Source organism: Columba livia, chromosome 3 (assembly GCF_036013475.1).
Source record: "Columba livia isolate bColLiv1 breed racing homer chromosome 3, bColLiv1.pat.W.v2, whole genome shotgun sequence".
Lineage (NCBI taxonomy): Eukaryota > Metazoa > Chordata > Aves > Columbiformes > Columbidae > Columba > Columba livia.
In genome coordinates this window covers 93,172,169-93,198,772 of record NC_088604.1, presented here as the reverse complement: position 1 = coordinate 93,198,772, position 26,604 = coordinate 93,172,169, and the positions used below count along the sequence as shown (strand labels likewise).

At 42.5% G+C, this 26,604-nt stretch overlaps 1 protein-coding gene across 1 annotated transcript; it reads left to right on the top strand.

Moving 5' to 3' along the window:
- Positions 1-135: 135 nt before the first annotated feature.
- Positions 136-26,254, top strand: SLC3A1 (solute carrier family 3 member 1). Its single transcript, XM_065058208.1, has 10 exons — positions 136-11,450; positions 12,731-12,910; positions 13,975-14,129; positions 15,288-15,413; positions 18,517-18,636; positions 19,624-19,748; positions 21,122-21,320; positions 22,177-22,323; positions 24,659-24,775; positions 25,589-26,254. The coding sequence occupies exons 1-10, from the start codon at positions 11,024-11,026 to the stop codon at positions 26,027-26,029; spliced, it is 2,037 nt and encodes a 678-aa protein (XP_064914280.1). The 5' UTR covers positions 136-11,023; the 3' UTR covers positions 26,030-26,254.
- The last annotated feature ends 350 nt before the right edge of the window (positions 26,255-26,604 follow it).

Below are 26,604 nucleotides of genomic sequence, written 5' to 3'. Positions count from 1 at the left end.
AGCTTTGCTGTGTTGTCGCTGTGATTAGTGACTGTGGATTGACATCAACTCATGATTGCATCACCACACTTTTAAAACTTACCAGAGACTGATAAGGATTCAAGTCATGGGGGCAGGGGGGGGGGGAACAAACAAAACCCCAAAACCAACACACCACTGCCATTCTCCATCAGTTTGATTATCTTTCTGCAAAAGCAGTTGCCTTTGCTAATAAAGGAAGAAAAACACTATAGTAGGAAGACACATTCTGAAGACTCGTGGTGGCTCACTGGAACGGTGGTGTTAGAGATCATTTTCCTACCTGTTGAGTCTGTTTTGGAAATGACTGTTGCCCTGGTTTTCTGCTTTCTCAGACTTGTGGAATCTAAGGTGAGTTGTGGGAAACTTGAGGCTGTTTTGTAATAGTGTTTGGTGTTGTAAGGACCTTGCCTTTCACCTTTAAAAAGCTGGAAACAACCCAATTCGCAACTCTGTCATGATCATGGAAGTTCATCTAGTCTGTAAATACCGAAATACTTAATTTTCTGGCCCTTTCCAGGCAGCTTCTGGATTCTGTTGGCTGGTTATGGGATGTTTTCAAACCAGTAATTTTCAGGGAATTATGCAGTGTTACATCAGAAAATGACCAAATGGGCTTTGCTTTTGTCACTTTGAAAGAGCTGCAAAGCTTAAGTGAAAGAAATTGGACAGAAATTCATAGAATGAAAATTCTCTGGTGACATAAAGTACTGCTTTCAGGAGTTAGTATCCAGAAGTTAGAAAGCATACCCAAAAATGTTTGGGTATGTTATATTTATTGCAAGAGTATTAATTTCTCCTTGAAAATCTTTTTAAAATAGGTGCTGAAGAGAAACTATGGTGAAAACACACATCTACACTGATAGATTTTTAGCTACTTTTTTTGAGGGGATAGACAGGTAGTTTAGTAAATATCCTACATTTAGAAGTTAGTTGGAAACCTTGAAGTAAATGCCTACATGTTAAGGTCTGGTTGCATTAATGGAAATGTATTTCCCATTATTTTTTTAAGGAAACTTCTTAACACTATCCCCATTGAATTCATTCTGTGAATGTTGTTTTGGCAGGTTACTCACATGCAAAAAAATGGGGATCTCTGCTTCATCTTGGGCAAATAATCTACAGTATTTAATTTGCTCTTTCTAGGAGAAACTGGAGAATGCGCTCTGAGGTTTTGTGGGTTTTTTTGATCCTTTTTCCAATGCTCATCTTCAGTTCATAAACATATTTAAGTTTAATGGCACAATAAGGATTTTGGCCTGGGTGTGTAAAGCAGATGTGTGTTTTTCTAGTGTGTTTAACATAATAGTGTTTCTGTTTGGGGAGCAGATAATGTGTGAAATTAAACCAAAATACTTTTTCCAGCTCTCCTTATTCTGCATTTTATTTGAAAAGATATAGTTGTAGGAAGTACTCTGCTAATGCAAACAATGTGCAAGTTGATGAGAAGTGTGGTGCTTTACAACAAGTTTTCAGTCTCTACTTTTAGTCATGGACACCTTTTTTCATTGCCCTGGGTGAGAAGTTTTTAAATTGTGAAATATATTTTACATTCATCTCCTCATTTCTGTTCATCCTTACCTTACAAACATTTAGCAAGTTCCATACATTTGCTTCAGATATTACAATTATTGCATTTAACTTCCCACTGAACTTATTAGAGGGGAAAAATTGCAGAGATCCAAGTGTGTGAGTAATTGCATAAACTATTTTTTACATGCAGTCTCTGTGTTTCAAGTGCTGCTTCTGTATACCGGATGAAAAGAAAATAGAAATTATATCTTGCAGATAGAACTTATAATATGGCCTTAGTAGCACTTATGCTTTGAATTGCATTAAATAAAAGGGTTTGGATTAAATTAAAGAGAAGGAAGGGAAAAAAACACAAAATGGGTATTGTCACTGATGTAAAGATGTTCGTGTGTATTTCTGTTCACCCTTCAGTACTGAAATATGTGGAAGATCTGTCGTTGAAATTCAGGCTGGTTTTGTTCTGAGTGGATTAGAGCCCCCGGTACTTGGTGCTACAGACTCCTCGACAGCCCGGCAGAGCTAGAAGCACGAGAAGGGTGAGACACTGCACCATGCGAGGACAGACAGACATTTGCTTTGATTATCCTTGGGGTGGGGGAGAACAGCTGTGTGTGACAGCTGTCACTCTGCTCTCTGAGTGACTGGGTTGTGGGGACTGGAATTTAAGTGCGCTGCGTGAATACTTGCTGAATGCGGGGTTGCGTTTTTCTCTGCTTCACCCGTACAGGCGAGCTCGGTGCCTGAAACTGTTTTATGCAGATATATAACGTGGCATACGGCACCTGAAAAGCCCACGCAGTGCGGTGGATTCATTAAGTTCAAAATGGGAAGCCTCGTACTCGCTGCAGGCGATGCTTCCTTCACCTTTCACCAAACAGCACTTTTACCCTGATAAAGGGATCCTTGAATGCCAGGCGCTTCTGGAACTAAACTTCAAACTGTTTGTGCTTGTGCATTCAAATGGTATGCAACATGGCAGCTCTGTTGCTGGAGAAAAGCTGCTTGGTTTCACTTCAAGATTTCCCATCAAGGCAGAGGATTATAGTATAGAATCACAGAATCGACTGGGTTGGAAAAGACCTCAGAGATCATCGAGTCCAACCCTTGGTCCAACTTCAGTCCATTTACTAGATCATGGCACTAAGTGCCATGTCCAATCTCAGTTTAAAAACCTCCAGGGACGGCGAGTCCACCACCTCCCTGGGCAGCCATTCCAATGCCTGACCACTCTCTCTGTAAAGAATTTCTTTCTAATATCCAGCCTAAATTTCCCCTGGTAGAGTTTAAGCCCATGCCCCCTTGTCCTATTGCTAACTGCCTGGGAGAAGAGACCAATCCCCACCTGGCTATAACTTCCCTTCAGGTAGTTCTAGAGAGTGATGAGGTCACCTCTAAGCCTCCTCTTCTCCAGACTAAACAACCCCAGCTCCCTCAGCCTCTCCCCATAGGTCTTATGTTCAAGTCCCTTCACCAGTCGTGTTGCTCTTCTCTGGACCCGCTCCAGCACTTCAATGTCTTTCCTGAACTGAGGGGCCCAGAACTGAACACGATACTCCAGGTGTGGCCTCACCAATGCAGAGTACAGGGGAAGGATCACTTCCCTTGTCCTGCTGACCACGCTATTTTTGATACAGGACAGGATACCGTTGGCCTTCTTGGCCACCTGGGCACACTGTTGGCTCATGTTGAGCTTCCTCTCAATTAGTACCCCAGTATAGCTCATAAATCTGAATAGTATATATCACGGTGAAGACTTAACTGAAATAAATTAATTAAAAACCCACCACAAGAAACCTAAAAACTAAACCCCACCCTTGAAAAAACTTACATTGACTATTTTAGGACAGAATCCCTTTAAGCCAGCATAGGAAGAAGCAGACTCAACTCATAGGTGCTTTGCTATAGGAGGTGTCGTTTGAATGTTTTTTGAGGGAGTTCCAAAGAAAGAGGTAGGTGTTGGGCTGAGTAAATACAATTGTCCAGGGTAAGCATAGTCATTTTTCAGATTGGAACTTGGGAATGTTTTCATGAGTTGTTCTGGCTCCTGGGCTTCTGTTCCCCATCTGTTGATGGAGAGTGGTGCCACACTCCTCCTTTCCAAAAGCAGTGAGAGGAGAAATACCTTAAAACTAAAAATGTCCGGTATTGGGATGTTCTTTTCCTTCCTGTGGCAGTAGTATCTATGATAGCATTGGAAAGCTGTAGAGGATTACAACACTGCAGGTTTGGCTTGGCCTTGCTGAAATGGAGTCAAATACGGTGGTTTGTCCCACACTATAGGTACCTTTATATAGTGGTAGGGTGCCTGTGGCATCTGACATGGACTGTGTTGTTTAATGGGAAGTGTACTGTTTGTAAAGGGAGACAGATCTTGAAAAAACTGCAGTATTGATCTGTGTGGAAATGGGAATCTGCCCCGAGTTCTGTGCCTGATTGTGCCATTTCTGGCGTATGAAGAAAACAACTCTCCCACACTGAGTATAGTTCATTCCTTGTTTTTAGTACATACATAGAAACAGCATAGTTAAGAAAAATACCTGAAAAACCCAAAGCCAACCAAACAAAAAAAAAATCCACACACAAAACTAAAGACAATACAGAAAATTAAGTATGGCTAGTGACTGTTGCAACACTACAAGAATTTTGTTTTCAATTAGCTAAAACCAATTTTTAATAGTGATAAAACCCTAGAATGTATAGATTGCATAGGAGATGCCTCCTGGAAGGCTTTTTGTGTGCTGCTGTCTAGTGCTTTTCAAACAGCCGTCTGTCGACCTGCTTACTCTGTGAACAGTACTTGCTTACGTACTGCAAGCATGTCCCTAGTGGCGGCAAGTGTGCTTCTTGTATTCCCTTGGCTCTTGGGCTTTGCAACCACAGGTGTGCGACTGGGAGGTGTTTCATACACGTGTGGAAGGCCGGGGAGAGCAGCTGTGGGGTAGTACAGAGCCTGGGGTAATGCCTGTGAGGGAGATTTGTAGGGCAGTGGTTAGAGGTTAGCGGCTCTGCTCACTTCTGGAAAGCATGATTTGTGTTTGATTTTACTCTTTGTAATTTCAAGCTAATATGAAATTTAAGATGAAGTTCTTATTATGTCTGGAAATGGCTTCTTATAATTGTGAAATGTTTCTTTGGTGTCTAGTTTGTGCTGGCCAGAGAGCTCCTTCCTGGAATACAGAACCTTGCCATGCAGCATGCTGGGTCAGTCCAGTTCCGCTGGAGAAATGACGTCGTGTTTGTTTTACCAAAATGTTTTACACATGTTCCTGTTGCTGGATTGTTACAGCCTGCTGTGGAACCAGTTACCTGTTGGTCACAGGCAGCTGTTGTAATGAGGCCTTGGGACACAGTTCAGTAGTACAGAGTGAAACTGTGCAGAGACTGGAGATTTCTGATCTAAACTGAGCTCTCTCAGCAGGAAATCATTTCAGGGGAACACAGCCTGAGTAGGTATCATCAATGTGATCTACGTGGAAAAAAAGCAAATTAGTTGCAAGTAGACCTGTCTAGATGCACTGATAGCGACAAGGAAGGAGTAAATTCATTATTCTAAGCTCTGATGAGGCTCAGTGGAGTGCTCTGTATAACTGTGTGATGCTGTGTGTGTAATTCCTGCAGGTGGGGAAACTGAGGCACTGTGAAAAGCAGCACAGCTTGTGAAGTATGACAAGAGTGGTGGTCACGCAGTGTCAGGGCAGAACACAGTATTGCTTGTCTGACAGCTCCTCCCTCAAAATGCTTCCACGTGAGGAAGCGCTTAGTGCTCAACAGACCAAAACTTGCTTTTCAGTTACTGTTGAGTGAAAGCAAATTGCTGTGAGGGGTAAGTTGTGGTATGGATAGACGTTGCTTGCTGTGGTTGCTGTGTCTTAGTTACGCAAAGGATGGATGTGGTAGTGATGCAGTGCAATGTCATATTTATCTTTGAGCTTCTGTTTGGCCTCCTGTTGTGCTGCCTAGCTGTGCTGTCTGTATTATCCATTTCCCATTTTGGAGATACTTCAGCAACACCAAGTCACTCTCGAATTTATAGCCATCAAAATTTCAGCAACAGTCTTTCTTTGATACTTTAATACTGTGCTGAACATCCCCAGCTCATACAAGGGTAAATTGAGGTCTGGGTCTCTCACCAGCGAAGGACTAGGCTGGAAAAGAAAATTCTTTTAAATTTATCATCCTCCAGAACAGAAATGTGATGGACAAATGCTGTAAAGGGAAGAGTGGTAACAGTGTAGATGAAGAAGGGTGCGGTTGTGTGAGTGAGCTTCCTCCTGCAGAGGCAACAAACCTGGAGTTTTTAAAGTAATTTAAAAGTTTTTCTATGGACATTTGGCAGTGTAGTGTTTGACCATCTGTAGGGGAGGGCATCCAGAAGGAGCCAGCTCTGCGTGCTGCTGTCCTTGCAGCTGTGCTAACAGCAAGAATTAGAGGATCATTCTTTTCGTTAAAAACAGTGGGAGAAGCCAGCCATGCTGATCAGTCATGGTGAGCAGGGGCTAGGTGTCTCCTTCCCCCAAAACCTACCCCTGAAACATCACGTGAGCCAAGCAGTAGCTAATTACAGTGTTTATAATGCCATTAACCTTTAATCGCATAGTCCATTAGCAGACTAAGCATTAAAAAAACAACCAAAAAACCACAGCAAGCCCTGTCACGGTGTCCCACGCAATTGCATTTTGCCGCCCTCCCCCAGGACTTGAGGCTGATGGCAGAAACCTCACGCGCAGGGATGCTCAGGGTAAAAAGGTATCATGTCAGAAACTCGTTCCTCCAGGGCATCTCTCTCTTGACAGCTGCCCTCCACATCAGGGAGGACCTCCTTAGCGCTGAAGGAAATGTAGCTTTAAAGGTCAGATTATCCATCAGTCTTGTGGGAAGAGCCACTGAGGAAAAACTGACAGCTGTGGTGTTTGCCTGTTTACATGGGTGTGAAGCTGGCCCTGATTCTGTAAATAATGAGGTTATATTTAGAGGTAAAGTGCATTATGTCAGACCAGTTCCAGTGGTAATAAACCATTTAATGAAAAAGCATTAAGCAAGAGAACTTTTAAACTGTAAACATCTTCCTACACTTGGCGCATTAGGGTGCTTAATCACCCCGGTGTGTGGTTTTTGGTGTAATATGTATGCTATCGAATAACTGGCAAGCTGCTTGGCATTTGTATAGCATCAAACAGCAGATTACTTAGTCAGCCTGTGCATCTAAATAATTACATATAAGAAATACTTGTGGAAATTAACCCTTCCATCTTACAGAAATAACCGTGGAGATAGCAGCTATTACTGCCCACATACCGATTGGTTTTGTTTCCCTATCTAACCCTGAGGTAAACAGAGCAACTGGCACAGAATATGAAGTGTTTTCTTTACTATTTAGTGCTTTTCAGTGGATTCTGCTAACAGTTGCATTGGCTAGTTGCTCCTGCTAAACTACGAAATTGCTCAGGAGGGAACCGTTTCAGAACTGCTTGAGAGCAAACCAGAAGCGTAATGCCTGCATACATAAAATGTATTTGAAAAGGGAAAAGTTAAAGCTCAGTGGGAATTGTTGGTGATCTGCCTCTCTTAAGAGGAAGTTTACAGTTTCCCTTTATCGATTAATCTTAAGGGGAGCAACTCCTCAAGATGAGGAGAACAAAAAATAAAACGGAAATTCCCGTGTGATTTCATTTTTAGTCTATGAGGAAAAACATATAGGAAGGGGTACTAGACTCCTGGCCTTGTTCTTCATGGTCTGTGGTAGCTGATTGTCCAGACCTATTTTAAGCTCCTTGGCTGTACATTTTCCTCCAGAAGAATGTTTAGTATTCAAGGTCCCGATGCCCAGCCAAAGCGTACCTGCGTGTCCTGCAGCTCTTCTGACACAGCAACACAGAGTTGATCTAAAATATGACCGAAATCTGACTGTAAGCACAGCCAGTCTGGATGTAAAAGCCATATGTTCACCCAGACAGTGACCTGGTTGTTTCCAGGATGGTTTATGTTCTGTTTTAACCTTAAAATAATTGTGTTCCTGTATCTTTGTATTCCCTGTAGCCACCGGAGGAAGGTTGAGGTGGCACGTGCAGATTCATCCAAACCTGGCCCCTGTTTCCCACACACTGCGTTTATCTGCCCAGCAGTGTAACCCCCTGCTTTTCAGCCAGACCCTTAGCAATTAGGACACAATCTGTCCTACTTAAGGTATAAATAAGCTGTTAATGTTACTTAGGGATTATGTTAGGACACAAGGGGCTCATTGGAAGGCAGGTTTGAAGAGCAGGCCTTGGGCCTTGCACCCCGGCCAGATGTTTGGATAAGGGGAAAGTTGTGGCTTCCCAGCCACGTGCACAGAGAGCAGCGGCAGCTGCTGACTACTGAAATATTCCATGGGCCTTATCAGTTGTTGGAAGTGTGTGTGCTGGGCTCCCCAGTTTAAGAAGGACAAGGAATTACTGGAGGGATTCCATTGCTGGGTTATGAAGATGATTAGGGGTCTGGATCACCTTTCTTATGAAGAGAGACACAGAGCTGGGCCTGTTCAGCCTGGAGAAGCTGAGAGGTGATCTCATCAATGTTTATAAATATCTCAAGGGTGGGTGTCAAGAGAATGGGACCAGACTCCTTTCAGTGGTGCCCAATGATAGCATGAGGGTCAACAGGCACAGACTGAAGCACAGGAGGTTCCATCTGAATATGAGGAGAAACTTCTTTACCCTGAGGGTGCCAGAGCCCTGGAACAGGCTGCACAGAGAGGTTGTGGAGTCTCCTTCTCTGGAGACATTCAAGACTTGCCTGGACACATTCCTGTGCAATCTGCTCTGGGTGAACCAGCTTTAGCAGATGGGTTGGACGAGATGATCTCCAGAGGTCCCTTCTAACCCCAACCCTTCTGTGATTCTGTGAAGGGTAACCTCCCTGTATGTTTAGATCAGGCACACATGTCCATGCAGGCAATGGTCACCATTAAGTTTACTGGCTTAGAGAAAAGGCTGACAGCACAGCTGGTCTTGGCTCTGTGGGCTCGTGTGTCAGGTGTGGTGTTAGAGATAAATAGAGAAAGGGAAAAAAAAGTGTCAAAATCTCATTAAATGTCACTGTTAATGCTTTGCTGTTTTCTTGTGCAGTTCTCTTCTAGCATGAATACATCCTTCGTATCGTCTACAAATGCAGGGAGGTTATCTCCATTAGCCTGGTAGGAAAGACTTAGACTTTTTTTTTTTTACGTACTTCACTCTTGCTAAACATTGCAGCAGGAGCCAAGCCTAATCCTATAGGCATTGGTTTTGCACAGTGTGGTGATTTGCAAGACTTGGCTTTGTTCTTGTGGTGAGTGACAGGATTTTGGAGGGTCACAGGCGTCCCTGGGCATGCATGTACATAGATATTCTGTACCTATGTTTTTAATATCTGTTCATATATAGATCCATATTATTCTCAACTCCCACTGCGTACTGTGGCAGCCACACAATTTAGAAACATGGTTATGGTCTGGAGGGAGAAAGAAAACCCAAAGCAAAACAAACAAACAAACAAAATCCTGCAACCTACAACTGAGGGTGCTATAAGACTGTTCCTGGCCTTTCCTGATCCTCTCTGTGCACCCATCCATCCCAAGCCCCTTGGCTCAGCCGACCCACATGTCCATGGTGGGCAGCTGCATTTTGGTTGTCCTTTGCTCTTGCTTCTGACTTGCTTTGCTTCCTGCTGTGCTTGGGGGCTTGAAGGAGCTTTTGGGAAGGAAGCCATGAGCATGTTTAAAACTGAGTTTGGATGAAAAGCAGGGTGGGTAGTACTAAGGACTTGAGGAGTACATGATGCAGTCTAAAAATTTTCTGTATTTACACCTTTGCTATTTTAATCGGGAATGAAGTCATTGAAATGAAGTGATTTAATGTGGGCGAAGTGGAGTGGTTGGTGTTATGGAAAAGATTAATGAAGTATGCAGGGAACAGACCGACACATTCAAACCAGGTACCAAATACAAAGCATATTCCCATACTGTTACTGTGCCTGCCTGGAAACCTTTACAGATACCATGATATTAAGATTGCAAAGTCATTAGAAGGGAGACTTTCAAATAGTTTCCTGGCAATGCTGAATTACAGGCACTGAAACTGCTGCCACTATATAAAATGCTCTGGCAACTACCTGACTTTGCATGGGTTGAGGCTGGTGTCTGGCACTGCTTTGGGGAAGGGGAAGAAAAGGCTTAAATCTGTCAGGAAAACGGCTGCCTCTTCGCTCAGCTGCTGAAGTAACAGCACATTTTTTTTAATAATTTGAATATTGCATGCTGCATTTTTTTTTAGTCATTAGTTTATAAACTTCTTTCATGGCTTGAGGCAAACATCATAAATACTTCTTTGAGGCTAAAACCAACCTTTTCTCCATGGCAGTTGTCCGGGGGAGTTTCCCTGGGACCCACACCCAGTGGTTGTGGGCAGGTGTGATATGTGTGTGATAAGGCTTTCTGTGTGATAAGGCAGCTCCTTGGCAAATGCAAATTGCTTGGTGTTTGCTTTGGGATGCCTAGGTGGAGGGCAGGAGCTGGAGGGGCTCTTTGGGATGCGGGTTTGCTGGCTGCAGGGCAGGTGGGGCTTTGAGCACATAGATGTGCAAATCTGTGCAGACTTGTGCAGACTTTGGGCAACGCTTTTACCTGGCTAGAGTAGTAGAAAGGGGGCAGAGAGAAAAGGGAAAGGTCGCTTTCCTTTAAACTATTTATTTCTTCTTTTAAAAATCTATATATATATATTTTAAAAGCGGGCAGCGGGTTTATCTCTCCTGAGTCTTGCTTGTGCCTGTGCAGAGCTGTCCTGTCCTGACCTGGAGACAGCTCTGGGTGTAGCAACCTGTCACATGCAGTGAATCACAGGATTGGTATGTGCCTTTTGGTGGTTACTGCTTCGGAGTTATGGCTGGGCTGGGTCGGGTTAGTTTGGGGGGTTTTGGTTTTTTCTAAGCTGTGGGAAACAAAGAGCAACGGGATGTTGTATCTTCACTTCTTAGTTTGTATTGTTGCTTTTGTCAACACCTCCTTGGTTCCTGCTGTCCGTGTTTAAATTACTCATTAACGCTCAGACTGCTTTAGGCAGGGGGGACAATGACCAATCTGGAAAGCTGCATATTTACTAAACCTTTTTCTGGTAAAAACAAACCTCAATTTTTCCCTGCTGTCAAATGGAGAAGTTTGGTGTAGTGGAGGGAGCAGCAGTAAACATAACCATGTTCGGCTGGTGGGAGCAATAGGCTTGTCTCCCTGGAAGACTCTGCTCCCTTGTAGTGTTTTGTTATCTTGCTGAAGATGCCTATTATGCTGAAAAGCGGAGCACTTTGCCCTTTCTGTCTCTTTTTGAACTTTGACCACTTGGTCAGGATTGATTATAAACCCAGGTGCTAATTACACTGCTTCTCATTTCGCTGAACAAAGCTATGTTGGCACGCTGCTTTGCTGTGGCCGGAGTCTCCAGGACAAGATCCACAAAGTAAAATGGTGGAGGAAGGAGCGAAGAGCTTACCTATGGAGCTGAGCGAGAAACGAGGCGTGGAGAACAACGGATTTGTTCAAAATGAGGCTTTTGATGACAAGGAGACCGAAACCAGTAGCCAAGAAGAAACGCCAAAAACATGCAATGTTGATGTAGACACAGCGACTGCGGAGGAGTTGGTGTTGAAGCCCTACGCGGGCATGCCAAAGGAAGTCTTGCTCAAGTTCTCCAGCCAAGCCCGGTACAGAGTCACCAGGGAGATTCTCTTCTGGCTCATAATTGTTGCTGCCGTTGTGCTGGTGTGTGCTACGATCACGATTATTGCGCTCTCGCCAAAGTGTCTTGATTGGTGGCAGGCCAGTCCTATTTACCAGATCTATCCTCGATCCTTCAAGGACAGCGACATGGATGGGAATGGGGATCTGAAAGGTAAGCGCATTTCGATTCTTGCTATGTGCAAAGCTGTGTAGAAGTAGCTTCTGTGTGTATGTAAATGTGTATATACACTTGTATATATACTTAAAAAAATATAGATGGAGAAATCTCCCAGTAGAGAAAGCCACCCTACTGGAGAGAGGAATAAAAGTTGTCTGACTGATCGTTAATGGCAATTTGCATTGTCATTAATAGGTCTAGGAGCTTCTTGCTCAAGTTGTTAAATCAAAGCCTGGAGTTAAACAGATGTTCAGAGGTGGGGCTGAGAGTGAGCCATTAGAATTAGAGCACAACTGCCATTAGAATGGGATGTCTGAGCTCAACCTGGAGGAAAAGTGGTGCTGAGCACTCTGTCGTATTCAGTCACCTGCCTCTCCATAAGGAAAAATGAGAAAAATAAAATGGAGAAAGAGCAGAGAACGATGTGTTACTTTTTGGAACTTTCTGTGTGGTTTTGGGCTCTTATGAGTGCACTGAGAAGGGGTACCTGGTACTAAGAGCCAATGCCACTTTCCAGTAGCTTAGCTGAGATTGAGTTCCAGAAGAGGAAGGTTCAACACCATAGTGGACAGGAAACATTTGCTGTAATATAATAGCAAGAGAAGAAACTGTTTCTATCATTGTATGCCAGTAGCAACATGTTGGGAAGGTAGAAGAGGTAAAAACAAAACCAAACCAACCAAACCAAAAACAACAACCAAAAAAACTAAACAAACAAACAAAACCCCATAACAACTGACCAAACAACAAACAAAACCCCCACAACAGACCAAAACATCTAAGGTGTCCTAAAACAAAATGAAAAGAAAACCTAAGAGACTTTTCCTAATGGCAAGGAAAACATGGGATCTTTGCATCAAAATTGCAATTCCCTCTGGATGGTCTGAAGATTAATAGATGTTCTTTGAAATGTGGAAGCAATGCTGTTGCTGCATTTTTAAGAAAATATGGGAGTTTGTATTCAGAAGCATGTGTTAAATTTATGAAATGAAATTGTAAATGTTTTTATAGTACAGAATAGAAATTTGCTTTGATCTTTTTTTAATTCTTGTTTTATCTTCCTTATAAAAATGGCTTTGAATAGTTTCTGTGATCTCATGTTATCCGTGAACAAACATCAAGATTGCCCTGCCAGCTGAGGTCAGTGAAAACAGAGGATGGTTGTGTGTCAAAGGGACCTGTGTACCAGGTTTGACTGAGAGCCCACGGCAAACATATTTCAAGGGAAATATTTTGTATTTTTTAAACAGATGATGCCCTTTTCTTTTAAACAGGTGTCCAAGAAAAACTGGACCACATCACGTATTTGAATATAAAAACTATCTGGATCACCTCTTTCTATAAGTCTCCCTTAAAAGACCTTGGATATGGAGCTGAAGACTTCTATGATATTGATCCCATGTTTGGATCAATGAGTGATTTTGAGAATCTGCTTGCAGCCGCACATGATAGAGGTAAGCCACGATTCCGAGCGAAATAACTCTTACCAAAAGATGTGAACTCACATTATACAGGTGTACCTTGCAGCACTGGGTTGTGAGCTGAGGTTTCAATTGGTGCATCTGGCAGTTCCCCCATGATGGTGCTGAGCAGGAGTAGATGGAGGTGATGGTGAAGAGTATGGGTGAACCCTCCAGCATCGCACTGGGGGTGTAGGGAGCTCCAGCAGCAGTGTTGGGCTCTGTGAGGAATGGTCCCCTCGCAGGGTGTTCATGGATGGGGGGGGGTCTGACATACTGTCCATGCTCTCTGTTACATGTGGATATGGGCATCAGTAGTCTGGGGGATCAAAGCTGACATGCAGTTATTTCTGGTTGAATTTTATAACTGATGGCTGCTTTCTGAAGAAAACTATGAGGCTGGGAGGGAATATGGGCTTTCTTCCTACGATTGTGTCCTGAACTGGTGTGTTTATGCCTTAGACCAAATGTTTGCTCAGGTGTTTCACCTTATAGCTGTTAGGCTGGATGGAAAATGGTTTGCCAGTCCTAAAAACATTCGAAATTTCAAAAAGCATCTAAGAAGGATGAGGAAGAATAAGTGTTCACTGATGCTAGACTGGTGAATAGACTGGCCTCCCTCCCTGGGAGGTGGGAGACAGATGTGGAACTCAGTCAGTGTGAGTGGTTCATAACAGCAGAAATCTCTTCTGATTTTTTTCTTCCTCCTCCTTTCCCTCCCCAGCAATGGGCGGGGGAAGCAATGCCAGCAAGATGTGTTGCAGCTCCTTGCAGCTTCTCCTTGGACAAACTGCATCAGCAGCCTTATGCTTTTTGTTTGTGCTTGTGCATTCCCATATCAGCAGACAAGGGGGCTGTGCCGGCTCAAAATGTAATGTGCCCACCAGTCCCTCAAGCCTTAAGCCCTTCCAGTGGGAGCCTTTCTCTTTGCCAGACCCCTGGGAAGGAAGAAGCCCAACTGCTTCTGATGCCGCATGAAGAAAAAAAGTGACCTTCATCATAAAAGGCTGAAATTAATGTGGGGTGTTTGTTTTGTTTTGTTTGTTTAATGATTTAAGGCTTAAAGGTGATAATGGATTTAATACCAAACCACACAAGTGACAAACACCAGTGGTTTCAGCTGAGTCGCAATCGGACGGGGAAGTACACGGACTACTACATCTGGCAGGACTGCGGGGAGGCTGCTGGTTCCATCACTCCTCCAAACAACTGGGTAAGCGCGGGCAGGGACCCCTGCAAATCCCAGGCACAGTGCAGGTTGCCACCGAGCAAAAGCAGCTGTGACAGAGCTGTCCCACTGTACACTGGGTTGTAAGTGACTGTTGAATGGTATGGGCTGGTGTTATTGGTGTTACTAAATGAGTTAGTGTAGATTAAGATTTAAACCAGCTAGAGGGTGGAGGGGTTCCTACTTTCAACAGAACTTTTGAAATGGATTTTGTTTCTTTCCCTCAGTGTTAACTCTTCACTCATTAGACAAACAAACAAACAAAAAGGGATAGTTGTGCACAAATTGTACACAAGTTGTTGACATGTGCCCCCTTCTGTGTCTGGATACTCAACTCTAGAAACTTCATCTCAGCTTCTCTGAAATCATAGTTGGTGGGGAGGGAAACGAAACAGTGTGTTCTTGGCTGTTGTAGGTGGTTGGTTGGTTGGTTTTCCCTTTTTCTTGAAGATGATCAGGCCAGAAAGTGAGTGAACTATTTCAAATATATTTATTTGAAATTTGAACTGAGAGGTGCATGATTAGCAGCTTGTATACTCTAAAACCTCAGGAATTAAATGTTTTGTACCAGCTACAGTGTAATTAAAAACAAAACAAACCCACCACATAAACAACAACAAAAAAAACCCAAACAACCAAAAAACAAACAGAAAAACCACTTTAGAGTCTTAAGAGCTATCTTAGCTTTTGGAATCTCTTGTTACAGAGATGATAAAGTTAATGTTTTAACATGCTGACTATTGTTGGCACTTCAAAGGGATAATACCAAATTGCAGAAGGCACCGAGTTAAGGAAACTTAGTTTTAATAATCTTTAGGGAAAACAATTCCAAACAAAATTTTCCTACCCATGTTTTCCACCCTATTCTGAATAATTCCCAGTGAAAGTCTACTTGAAGGGCAAAAAAAAACAAAACAATGAAACAGAATATTGAACAAGAAATGCGCGTAGTGAAGCACAACTAAAGGGAGAACAATTAATGGGAGAAGGAAATGTAAAACCTGAGTACCAAAATATACTAAAAAAATTAATCAATTTATTGGGCTTTTTTTTTGTTTATCTTATGCTTGTAATGCGCAAGTATGCACAGGAGTAAATGTTTGTTAAATTAAGAGTTCTGATTATCCCCGCTTTTATGAACAGGTGAGTGTCTTTGGGAATTCCAGCTGGCAGTTTGATGATGTGAGAAAGCAGTGTTACTTTCATCAGTTTGGGAAAGAACAGCCAGACTTAAATTTTCGCAACCTTGCTGTCCAACAAGAAATCTCTGTAAGTATATATCCCGCTGCTGCTGCACCAGCAGCAAAGCAGCTATTTCTACACTTAATTTCTCTTATTATTTGTGCTACGTAATTTCCAATCTAGTTGGAAGGAACTCAAGGACTGCATCTTATGTAAACTGTTGAAACAAAAAGGTGTCTAGACAAACATGTTAATAAGCAAAATTCAAGCTTTAGCTTGTGATGCTTCCAGTATCAGAACTACTTTGTTCAAGTCTTTTTTAATTTAAAAGCAAACAAGCAACAAAACAAAAACAAACAAACAAACAAAATCCAAATAAAATTGCCCTTGAGTGGGAGCACTGGCAGGAGGTGGTGTTGCAATCCTCTTGGATTTTAAGAAAGTACAACTATTGCTTTTTTCATTGGCTTAAGTCCACTGCTCACACAGGGGCCTGGGAATATAGTGATGAGTTTTTGGAACAGGTTATTGCAGGTTTAAAGAAACTCCCTTTCTCTTCCCACAAACAGCTATCTTAAAATTCCTTTGATGCTTCAGGACCATCTACTCTTCAGCCTAACATTATCCACAAACTGTTCATACTTGGTTCTCTATGAACCAAACCTGTCCTTCAGCTGAAATAGCTTTTCCCACCCTTGTTTATGCTTATCTGTTTTTCAGCTCTGACAACATCCCCCTTCAGCTTCCCATTAAACTAGATTAAATGGGGTGGGCTTGTGCAGTCTTCCCAAGAAGTGAGATGCTGCTGTTCATTCCTCGCAGTGCTTCCAGACTGAAGTTTTTTCTCAAATGTGGATGGTCAGAATAAGATGAATTTAATAGAAAATATGCCTGGGCAGAATATTGTAGAGTGACATAGGTATTGTAATTGTCCCTCTGTGTCCCGAGATTGCTGTTACTTGCCTTGAAGTTGGTGCTAGTAGGCAAATAATCCCTTGCACTGAAGCCTGTGCTGAAACAGAGCTGAATCACCCAAGTGGAGAGAAGTTTTTATCTCTGTTGGTACAAGGAGCTGTTAATTAGCCAGGCAAAGGTGGGGATGACACCTTGTTTTAGCAGAGAGATGTTTGCATTGTCAGGGAAGTGAGGCAATGCTGATCGGAATTTCATTGAATGCCTGGGCTTGTGGATAAGGGGGAGATAGTGAGTTTCGATCTGTCTACATCCCTGCTGACTTTATGGGCAGAGAGACACATGCACAGCCATCAAGGCCAGAGTGCCTTCACCAGGGCAAGGTGGTGCTCTCCTCAGACATCATGCCTGTCTGCATTGTGTCCCCCAGCAGACAATGCAGAACTCAGTAAAACATGGGCAACTGGCCCTGAATGTGGAGAACCTGACAACTGCTGCTTTTTGGTTTTTTTTTTTCTTTAAGTTATACCCTGTCAGGTAGTACAGCTACCTGAAGTGTTTTGATCCTTCAGTGTTTGCTTCAACTTTGTAGTGTTGAATTTTGCTGCTTTTCTTTGGCGATAGTCTCCACAGCTGCCCAGTTGGAGTGTGATGTTCTCGCTGTCTCTGGGGCCTCTCTCCTCCCCACTGCGGGTACTGCATGTGCGTGAAGAAACAAAATGCTCCTGGCCATACTTGTTACCTAAAGCGTGAAATAAGACTTGCTCTCCAGACTGATTCCTGAAGAACTCCACTAGTGACCTCTCTGTGTCTTGATACTTGCCTTGACTCCACGTCTTTCCACTGTTTTTTTTCCTAGCTTGCACATACTTTTCAATAGTCCTGGCTATTTTTTTTATGGCACCTGATACATTACTCAAGCTCCAGTAGCACATAGATGTTGGATTTCCTATGCAAAGAAATGAAATGAAATGAAAGCGAGTAAGCTGGACCTGATAACACCAACCTTTGGTCAAATTCTTATGAACATGAATTGCTCCCACATGTTAAGGAATAATCTTTGCCTGGTATTTTAATTCAAAATCCTGTTTCAGGAGGTTAGGGACTGAGCAGGAAGCAAACTTACCCTTGCAAAGAAGCTCACATCTTTGGTTTAGCCAAAGGATACATTAGAGAAATGAAACTGAGTAGCGTAAATAAAAGTAGATTGGCCTCTGAGTACCAAGTCAGTGCTTGATATTTCCACTGCTAATACCTGGTGTTGCTTTTGTGATGAGTATGTGCATAAGCATGGATTGATTTTTGGTGGAATCAGTACTGGACAGGCACCAGACACATGCTTTCACAATGGCTCTATGAGAAAGTACAGCTCAATAAGGTGGAGTCTTTATTTACTGGACAAAATTCTGTAAAACTTGAGTGTGGACTGGTTCTACTCCAGCCTATTCAGGCAAGTGTACTTCATGCTTTTTTGTTTGTTTGTTTTTAAATAGGCACTTCAATAGCTGTCTTTAAAGAAAAAGTTTTGTTCTCAGAGAAAGACAAGTATCTGGTCTAAAAGAACAGTTGCAGAAACCACTCAAGAGGGACTGAACTTTAGAGTTGTTTGTTAAAACTAGAGCAATTAAAACTACAGTAATATAATAGCTACTGAAGTAGGATATAATGTTACTAATAGTGACTAAACTCTGAATTTGATAGTGAAAGTACAAATCGATAGAAGCTAACCTGGATAATAACTTTTCATGTTCTTGCAAATAAGACTGAAAAATAAAACTAAAAAAATTCACATCAGTCAAATACATGAGAAAAAACATTTTCAGAGCTCTATTGTGTAAAAAGAAAATTGGTGCCACAAGGTCTGTGCAGAACAACATTCTTGCATATTTGAATCAATGTGTTCTAATTGTGTGCAGCCGGGACGGGTGTTCACCAACAACAGTGCTTAGCGTGAGCCCAGTCGTTTTGATGGATGAGATTTAAAACGGCTTTTAGTGAGGCAAGCCCTGGCTTTGGTCACATCAATTATGGGGGAAGTTACAAAGCAGTCTTTTTCTTATTTATACTGGAAGAAATAATAAGACGTGCTTTATTTAGACATTGGTTTGACCTTGGATCAATGTGATTCAGTTTAACTTCTAGTAAAATCTGAAGCACAAATTAAAAAAGAAATTGTTACATATTAATATCTACTAACAGGTTTAGTTGTCTTTCTAAGTATGCACTGCTTTGAATAGGATGAGCTCACTTGGAATCTTCAACTTTTACCTTTGTCTAGGATATTATGAAATTTTGGCTCAACAAAGGAGTTGATGGATTTAGTTTCAGCGCTGTTAAATTTCTTTTAGAAGCAACGCATCTACGGGATGAGCCTCAGGTGAACAAGTCCCAGAATTCGGTAAGGTCTATGTCTCTGTCTTTGCTTTCTTTCCTGGCTTTCCCACTGGGGCAAGAGAGCGTATGTTTCTACTTTTTTGGGTCTTAATTGTGGCTTTAGGAGGACTGAGTTAGTCATGTCCTTTGGAAGGAGGTGGCTCCTGTGCTCTCTGCAGAAGAACAACATCGAGGAAGCCCCTGGGCTGAGTGTGTAGGTCAGTGTGAGACATCTGCAAGCTGGAGCTCTGTGGGTGGGAAGAGAATGATCCACAGACCCTTTATTTCTGTTCTGACACAGTTGCTTTGAATCTTCGGTTTAAAATAATTTGATCTTCTGTTTATATTCTGAAAAGACTGGTCTTGTGTTTTTAAGAGTGGATTGGTTATCTTTGGGGAGCCCACTACAGGGGGCTTGCTTGCTTGGGATCCCCTGGTGGTCACTAGCATGTATTTTTTCTGCCCTGCTGGTACAAATTGGAGTAAAACCAAACCCCCCTATACAGGCAGCACGCCACAGTGAGAGGTGGCTGGACACATTCAGAAGCACATGCCCTGTTGTTTATGCTGTTTGCTTTTGCTGAGACACTGAACTCGGGGACATTATCAGGTAGTGCAAGTGCTAACACATTGATCCCCCGAAGAGCTGGGGATTGCATGAAGCAAATATCGTTGCCTTAGTAAGTTATGACAGAAACACTGACTGTCTTTCCAGCCTGGTGTGGCCCCAGCACTTGCTGTGCTTACTGCTCCAGATGGGCTCGGTTGGGTGGTCTTGCGGGTGGACTCTCCCTCTTGCAAGACGGAATCCAAAATAAGCATTCCTCTGCTGTCCTATCTCCAGAGTTCCCCAAGTGCAGCTCAGATCTGCGCTGTTAGTGTTGGTATGCTAAACTCAGGTAACATTTATCTGGTCTGGTGCATTGTCTCAGGAAAGGATGGGCAGAATTTGGAGAGTTCCACAATTTAAAATGTTGGTGAGCTAATGGGAAATGTTGCATTCTTCTTCAAGGACACTATCACAGCCTATTCCCAGCTCTACCATGACTACACAACCACGCAAGTTGGTATGCATGATATCATCCGTAGCTTCCGTCAAACCATGAATCAGTTCAGCAGGGAACCTGGACGATACAGGTAATCATTATTTCAGCTAGTGAATTTTCTCTACTATTTGTCACCCTCTTGCCAGCAATAATATGGTTTGGTTTGGTTCTGGCTATTTGTGTGTTGGCGTTGAGGTTTTTTTTTTAATTTTGTCTTTTTTCTTTTTTGTTGTTATTTGTTTATTTGTTTTAATGGCATATTATGTTACTAAAAATATTTTATTCTTCAAATGCAGATAGTGGTTCATAGGCTGTTTTGCCTCTTCTCCAGTGTGTGAGGGAAAGAGAATGAATTTGCCCTGGTAGTTCTGCTGTATCTATGGACTGTACAAAAGTAAGCAGAATGGGCGACCATTTGGACCGTAGAGACACTGTAATTAATCAGCCCTGTGGCTGATTCGTTGTATAATATTAATAGTACAGTTCATGTCAGACACATGGTCAGAGATAGTTAAAATCACAGAATGGTTGAGTTTGGAAGGGACCTCTGGAGGTTGTTACCTGGCCCAACTTGTCTGCTCAAGAGGGTCACCTAGAGTTGGTTGCTCAGGATTGTGTTCAGATGGCTTTTGAACATCTCCAAGGATGAAGACTCCACAACCCCCCTTGGGCAACCTGTGCCAGTGTGAAAAAGTGTTTCCTAATGTTTAGAGGGAATCTCCTGTGTTTCAGTTTGAGCCCATTGACTCTGCTCCTGGCACTGGGCACCACTGAAAAGAACTTGGCTCAGTCATCTTTGCACCCTCTCTTCAGATATTTGTACATATTGATGAGGTTCCCTCCCTAAGACTTCTCCAGTCCCAGCTCTCTCAGCCTCTCCTCATAGGAGAGATGCTCCAGTTCCTTAATGGTCTTAGTGGTTTTGACTGGACTCTCTCCAGTAAGTCCATGTCTCTCTCCTACTGAGGAGCTCAGAACTGGACACCACACTCCAGGTGTGGCCTCACCAGTGCAGAGTCAAGAAGGATCACCTCCCTTGACTTGCAGACAACACTCCTCCTCGTGTAGCCCAGGACACTGTTAGCCACCTTTGCTGCAAGGGCACATTACTGGCTCAGGTTCAACCTGGGGGACCGCTGAGTCCTTTTCTGTGAAGGGAAATTGCTGGAATGGAGACTGTGGATGTGGATTCAGAAAAAAAGGAGTTCAGTCAGATATTTACAGCCTTTTGTTGACTTTTGTAGATTTTTTTGCCCAGAAATTTCCACGAAATATTTCTCCTTGTCTACTTGTCTGTTTTACAAAAACATTGTTTCTCTGTATTAATCTTTTTTTTTATGGGGAGAAGCAAACAGAATTCTTGATGTGTTATTTTCTGAGTATGTCCAACACCATTCCTAGCTTCCTTCCACTCTGTGCGAACCAAGAATGAGCCAAGAAAGTTACTTGTGTACATCTTTGTAGGTTTATGGGTTCTGATGGTGAGGAGAATGAAGACATCGAAGCAACAATGATGTATTATGGAACAAGTTTTATCCAAGAAGCAGATTTTCCCTTCAATTTCAACCTAATTAACATGAAAAATCTATCAGGCAACAGTGTTTTTGAAGCTGTCGACTTGTGGATGAAAAACATGCCTACAGGAAAATGGCCAAACTGGGCGGTAAGAGTTCTAGACCAACTCTAATAAGAAGGGCTTGTTTCTGCAGATGATAGAAACCTATAGGTGACAGTTCCTCTTACAGAGATAGAAACCTCCTCTGCACATACACGCTGATTTCAGTGGAACCAGCAGCAGCCTGAGCCTGTGGCTGAGCTATAGTAGATACCCAGATGGAACTCTCAGCTGCGGTAGCCATTGGCATTGGCCAACCAGCCAGCTGTCCTGTCCTTTGATAAGTTACACTGCCCGTGCAAGGGTGACAGAAAGGAATTTATGATCACGCCTCTCCCTTGGTGTCTCCAGTGCAGTGTGTGGCATTGGCTTCAGCCACCAATGAGGATGGGACTGGGACAATTATCATTGTCTGTTAACTGACTCAGTGCAATGTGTTCTGGAAATCTCCCAGGGCCAGGGAAGAACAAAGCAGGCAGCTGAGGGCAGTTACCTTGGAACCTCACTGGTCTTTGCTAGGAAGCATGTTTGGTATGTGCAAGAGGCACCACCTTCACACAGCAGAGAAAATGCCAGAAGGAGGGACCTTCTGGCATTACAGAGGGACCTGTAATCGTGGGGAGATGTTCTTTGTCATCTCTTCTCACTTCTGCCTTGTGTGCTGCTGGCAGGGCTGCTGTGTGCTAAATGCTCTGGGTCGGAAGTTTGTACTGGCACCAAGATAAAAAATACAATTGCCTTTCCAGGCCTGGAGGGGGAAAGAAAAAAATGAAAATAAAAATAAAAAACAAACAGAACAAAACAAAACAAACCCCAGACCTACTACCTTGTTAAATTAGTTAATTAGTTTCACATATGCATGGAATTTTATAATTTGTGTTTGACAGAATTATGTTTTCTTCAGGTTGGAAGCCCTAATGCTGCTCGGATTTCGTCTCGGATTGGGAAGGAGTACATCAATGTTATAAACATGCTGCTCTTAACCCTCCCTGGTACTCCTGTGACTTACTATGGTGAAGAAATAGGCATGGAGAACATTGCGTCAGAAAATGTAAGTGAAGAGCACATAAACTCTGATCCTGTTCTTGTTCAGTTCCGAGTAACAGAACTTTGAAAAATACAAGAACTTTTGTTAGTTAACCAAACCCAGTCTTTCTCACTGCTCAGATGGCTTTCAGTGTTCCCAGAGCAAAACCATTGGACAGCACGTGGAAATGGCGAGGCCAGAGACCAGAACCAAGGTCCTTGACACGTGTCTGAACTGCTAGGCTGTGATTTTGGTCCCTGGTTTCTGTCCTCTGCCAGATTGGTCTGGCGTGGTTTGCAGCAGTGTCGCTGTGCTTCGCTTCAGCAGAAGGGGCAGCAAGTGCCAACACCGGGCCTGGGCTGGTGGTTAGGAGAGCGTGCTGCCATCATCCAATGCAAGAGGAACTGAGTCGCCATCTCCTTCCTCCCACACAAGTACCCTAATTGCTATGTCAGAGTCCATTATTTCCTGGCTACCATGTAAAGGAAATCAGAGTTCGTGCTTAGCATTGCCTGGTGGCCAGCAAAAGTAGCTTTTGCTTGTCATGCAGGGTTTTTGACTTGTCTTTTAGATCCTTTTCCATTAAGGATTTCGGCACCTGAGGCTGGGAACTGAGTGCCCAGCTCACTTGGTCATACCTCCAAGTAACACGTGACAGGAAGTTTGTGGTTTTTTAGATTACAGAAATTTCCAGAAGTTTATTCAAGGTCAAGGGATTAAAACAAAGCATCTGTTCCTTTCATGCTGTGCTGACCTATGTCACTTAAAAGTTTTCACATTCAGCCCCTGTAATGCCTTGTCTCTTCTATGATCATACCTGACTTCTGTTGTGTCTCATTGTCCGAGATGTATGGGCATGACTGGAAAAGGTCATGGTCAGAAGGGAACAGCTCAGCTCTGCCTCTTACGACCAGTTTTGAGTACTGTGGTCCTATGGCGGATGCTGTTTTCACTGTGGATAGCCTCTCAGGGAGAGGAGACAGGCTCTGATACTGCTACCAGTGGGGCTGGCTATCTTTGTCCCAAAGGAAGAGAGATACTTGAAGATGTACAGGGTCATCGCCAGGTTTGTCTGATTCAGATGTGAGGAAATGATTCTCTGATTTAAAAGGAAATCTCATTTCCCCTGAGAAACACCAAGGTCAAAATACCTCCTGCATTTTCTTCCTGCTGCTGATTGCCGCTGACAGAATGATACTCTTCAGAGAAGTGGCTGGCCCTTGGCTCCTCGGGGTTCACTCTCTTTTAGTGGCCACCCTGTGGCTCGTGGCTTTGTAACCATGCAAAACCACTCTTCTTTCTGTCTGGAGAGGAAGAATCCTTGATTAATGGGTGTCTTGGAGAGATGGAGAGTATTTGCTGGGGATACGGTTTATAGCCCCAGTATTTGAAACACTTCAGGAGAAGCTGAAAGAAGTAAAGATGAAAGGGAGTGTTACCAGTGTTGAAAACTTGGGATTTTTTTTCTTTTCCCCTGCTTTTCAGAACATGCTAAAAGGAGAAACCCGTTATTTATAATGTCACAAAGCAAAGTGACAATTTCTTTTGTTGAGCTGCTGTTCTGACAGATTGTATTGAAAAGTGCCCTTTATATGAAAAACAGTTTTCATGGAAAACAAACACTCAAAGTATGTGCAAAATATTTTATGCCCTCTTATGTCATTAAATTCAAGTGTCAGATCTTTTGGCAAGCTCTTCAATAACAATGAGGAAGCTTTTTTAGAATTCAGAAAAATTCTGAAATGAGAACTTCAGACTTTTTACATTGACACTTTATTTAATCAGCTAAAAGCTGTTTTTCAATAAAGTTTTTGCACTTGGAAATAATTTATCTTTCTAACACAAACAATCCTGTCCAAATTGTAGCCCTTGCAAATGCAAGCTTGAAGAGTCCTAAGGTGAAAAGCAGGATGGTTACAAAAGAACAGACACTGAATAGCGTTCACTAGTTGTTTACTCTCATCTTAACAGCATCTTTTCTGAAGACTAATTGTTACCTCATACATTCACTCACTGCATGTCTAGATATTTATAAGAATATCTTGGCTGTGATTGGTAAACTTTTATCCAGCCATCTGCTTCAAGGGGAGACAACTCTCCTAGAGCCATTTGAGAATGCCGTACCCACGAGACCATCCATTCTCCTCCAGTTCAGGAACTGTCTTGATTCTTATTTCCTCTTTCAATTTGGAACGAGATTACGCCGTCCTTATTAAACTTCAACTTAAACCGAAGAAAGCAATACTGACATGATCATTTGCAAGATGTGAGAACACGCTGTTCAAGGGATAACTTTTTAATATACTAATAAAACAGGTAACTTGTTGGTGATGGCTCTGACACCACTTTATTTTTCTAGGTGACCTTTCCAGAGAAATCCCCCATGCAGTGGGATGGCAAAGTTAACGCTGGTTTTACTGAAGGCAACAGTAGCTGGTTACCTGTTAACTCTGACTATCAAAGTGTAAATGTTGAAGTAGGTATCTCTATGTGGGACTAACTCTACTGGTTTAAGAATATTTTTATGTGTCTATTTTGCTCTGACTTCTTTTACTTAGTGGGAATTGGCAGTGTAGCTAGTAAGAACAAACTCAAGGGAGGAAAATAAAAAGGCATTGAATCTTAACAAATTTTATTAGAAAAGGAAATCCTTGCAAGAGCAAGGAGTCCACTTCCCTGTATTCACTCAAGCAGGGAAACTGCAATTATAATGTAGATGTGGCACTTTAGCTCTTTAAAATTATTAAAAGGATGTCAATACTAAATTGAAATCTGGTCTTTCACTTCTATTATTATAATATAGAAAGCACTGGCCTTGTAACAAGAACCTAACATAGACCGTCTCTAACGTAAGGCAATCTACAATGCTGACCAGAATTGAGGAAAAAAAAAAAATAATTGAAGACAGGAAAAATAAAACACAAAACAAACTCTGTGACTTCAGTAGATTAGACCCAGTGAAAAAGGTTCCGTATCAAGCTTTGAATGGCTGTGGCTTCCTCCTGAATAAATGGTGCTGTAAGGATGCTGTGGGAGGAAGAAATAGTGTCAGCACTGGGGAAATTCTGTCCTTCCTAATACCTCTGTCTCTGCCACTCCACAAGTGCCAAGGAAGCACATGAGAAAAAGCAGTTTTTCAGTGCAATTTGCAAACAAATTTGAACAGAGATAATTGTCAAAACAGAATTCTGTCAGGTGTGTTCTCAGCAGACTGCGTGGGTGTGAGAGGCGAGTGCTATTTCCTACACTCAGTGCAAAGCAAGGACCCTGTTAATGGTAACTCTTGCAGATCCAGAAGGCCTGGTCCAACTCGACCCTGAATTTGTACAGAGAGCTGACTTCACTTCGCAACAATGAGCTGCCCATCCATCGGGGGTGGATGTGCTACATCTGGAACGACAATGACATCTTTGTGTATGTGCGGGAACTGGACGGCTTAGACAGAGTCTTTATGATGGTTCTCAATTTTGGGCAGGAATCGACAATAGACCTGCAAGCTATAGTTCCTAGCCTTCCATCTGAAGCTGTTACAAGACTAAGTACTAATTTTAGCAATGCTGGTAAAGCTGTCAATACCAAACTAATTAAAACTGAAGTGGGAGAAGGCCTGGTCCTTGAATATAAAACAAAGAAGCCTGTTCATACCATGCAAGCTTTTCAAGGAAAGTGTTTTGTGGCAGAAAAAGCTTGTTATTCCAGTGCCTTCAATTTACTCTACATGAACTGCTAAGTGCAGGAGTAGATTAACCAAGGCTTTCATGTTAATTCAGAAAATGTTTGGTTTAGGGAAATGCTAAAAATCTTTAGTTTTCTTTGGCTTTTAAAACTATACAAAATAATCATCCTGAAAAATAGATACTTAACTGTCTTGCATCTGTATTAGTGCTGGAAAGTATGGAGTAAACCCTCCCTTAGGGTCTGTGGAGAAGAAAATTAAACCTGTTCTAAAAACCTGTTCTGTTTACATGTGTGTTTTTTTTGTGAGGAAACAAAACAGTTGCTTTCCCTTACAGTTGCTAGTCATTAAGAGCTGCTGTGGGATCCAAAGCCTGTGGCAGTTCATAGTAACTCTTAGAAGCCTGTAGACTGGTAAAACTTATTCTAAAGGAGTGGCCCTATATTTGTTAAAACAGGTAAAAGCAAACAAGACTAATATATTAAAGTTGTGATGGCTTATCTCTGGTCTCAACTTTAATAGCTCTGATTATCCTCAAAGTCATTAAGAAAGAGAACAAAATATAGCTAGTATGTCGAATTCTGCACTCAGGACTGTATTTCCAATTGATTCTCCCTCCCCACACTGAG

Coding starts and splice junctions, on each gene's coding strand:
- SLC3A1 (XM_065058208.1), top strand. CDS start 11,024: ATGGTGGAGGAAGGAGCGAAGAGCTTACCTATGGAGCTGAGCGAGAAA. Junction 18,637..19,623: donor TGAACAAGTCCCAGAATTCG/GTAAGGTCTATG, acceptor TTCTTCTTCAAG/GACACTATCACAGCCTATTC. Junction 22,324..24,658: donor AGAACATTGCGTCAGAAAAT/GTAAGTGAAGAG, acceptor TTATTTTTCTAG/GTGACCTTTCCAGAGAAATC.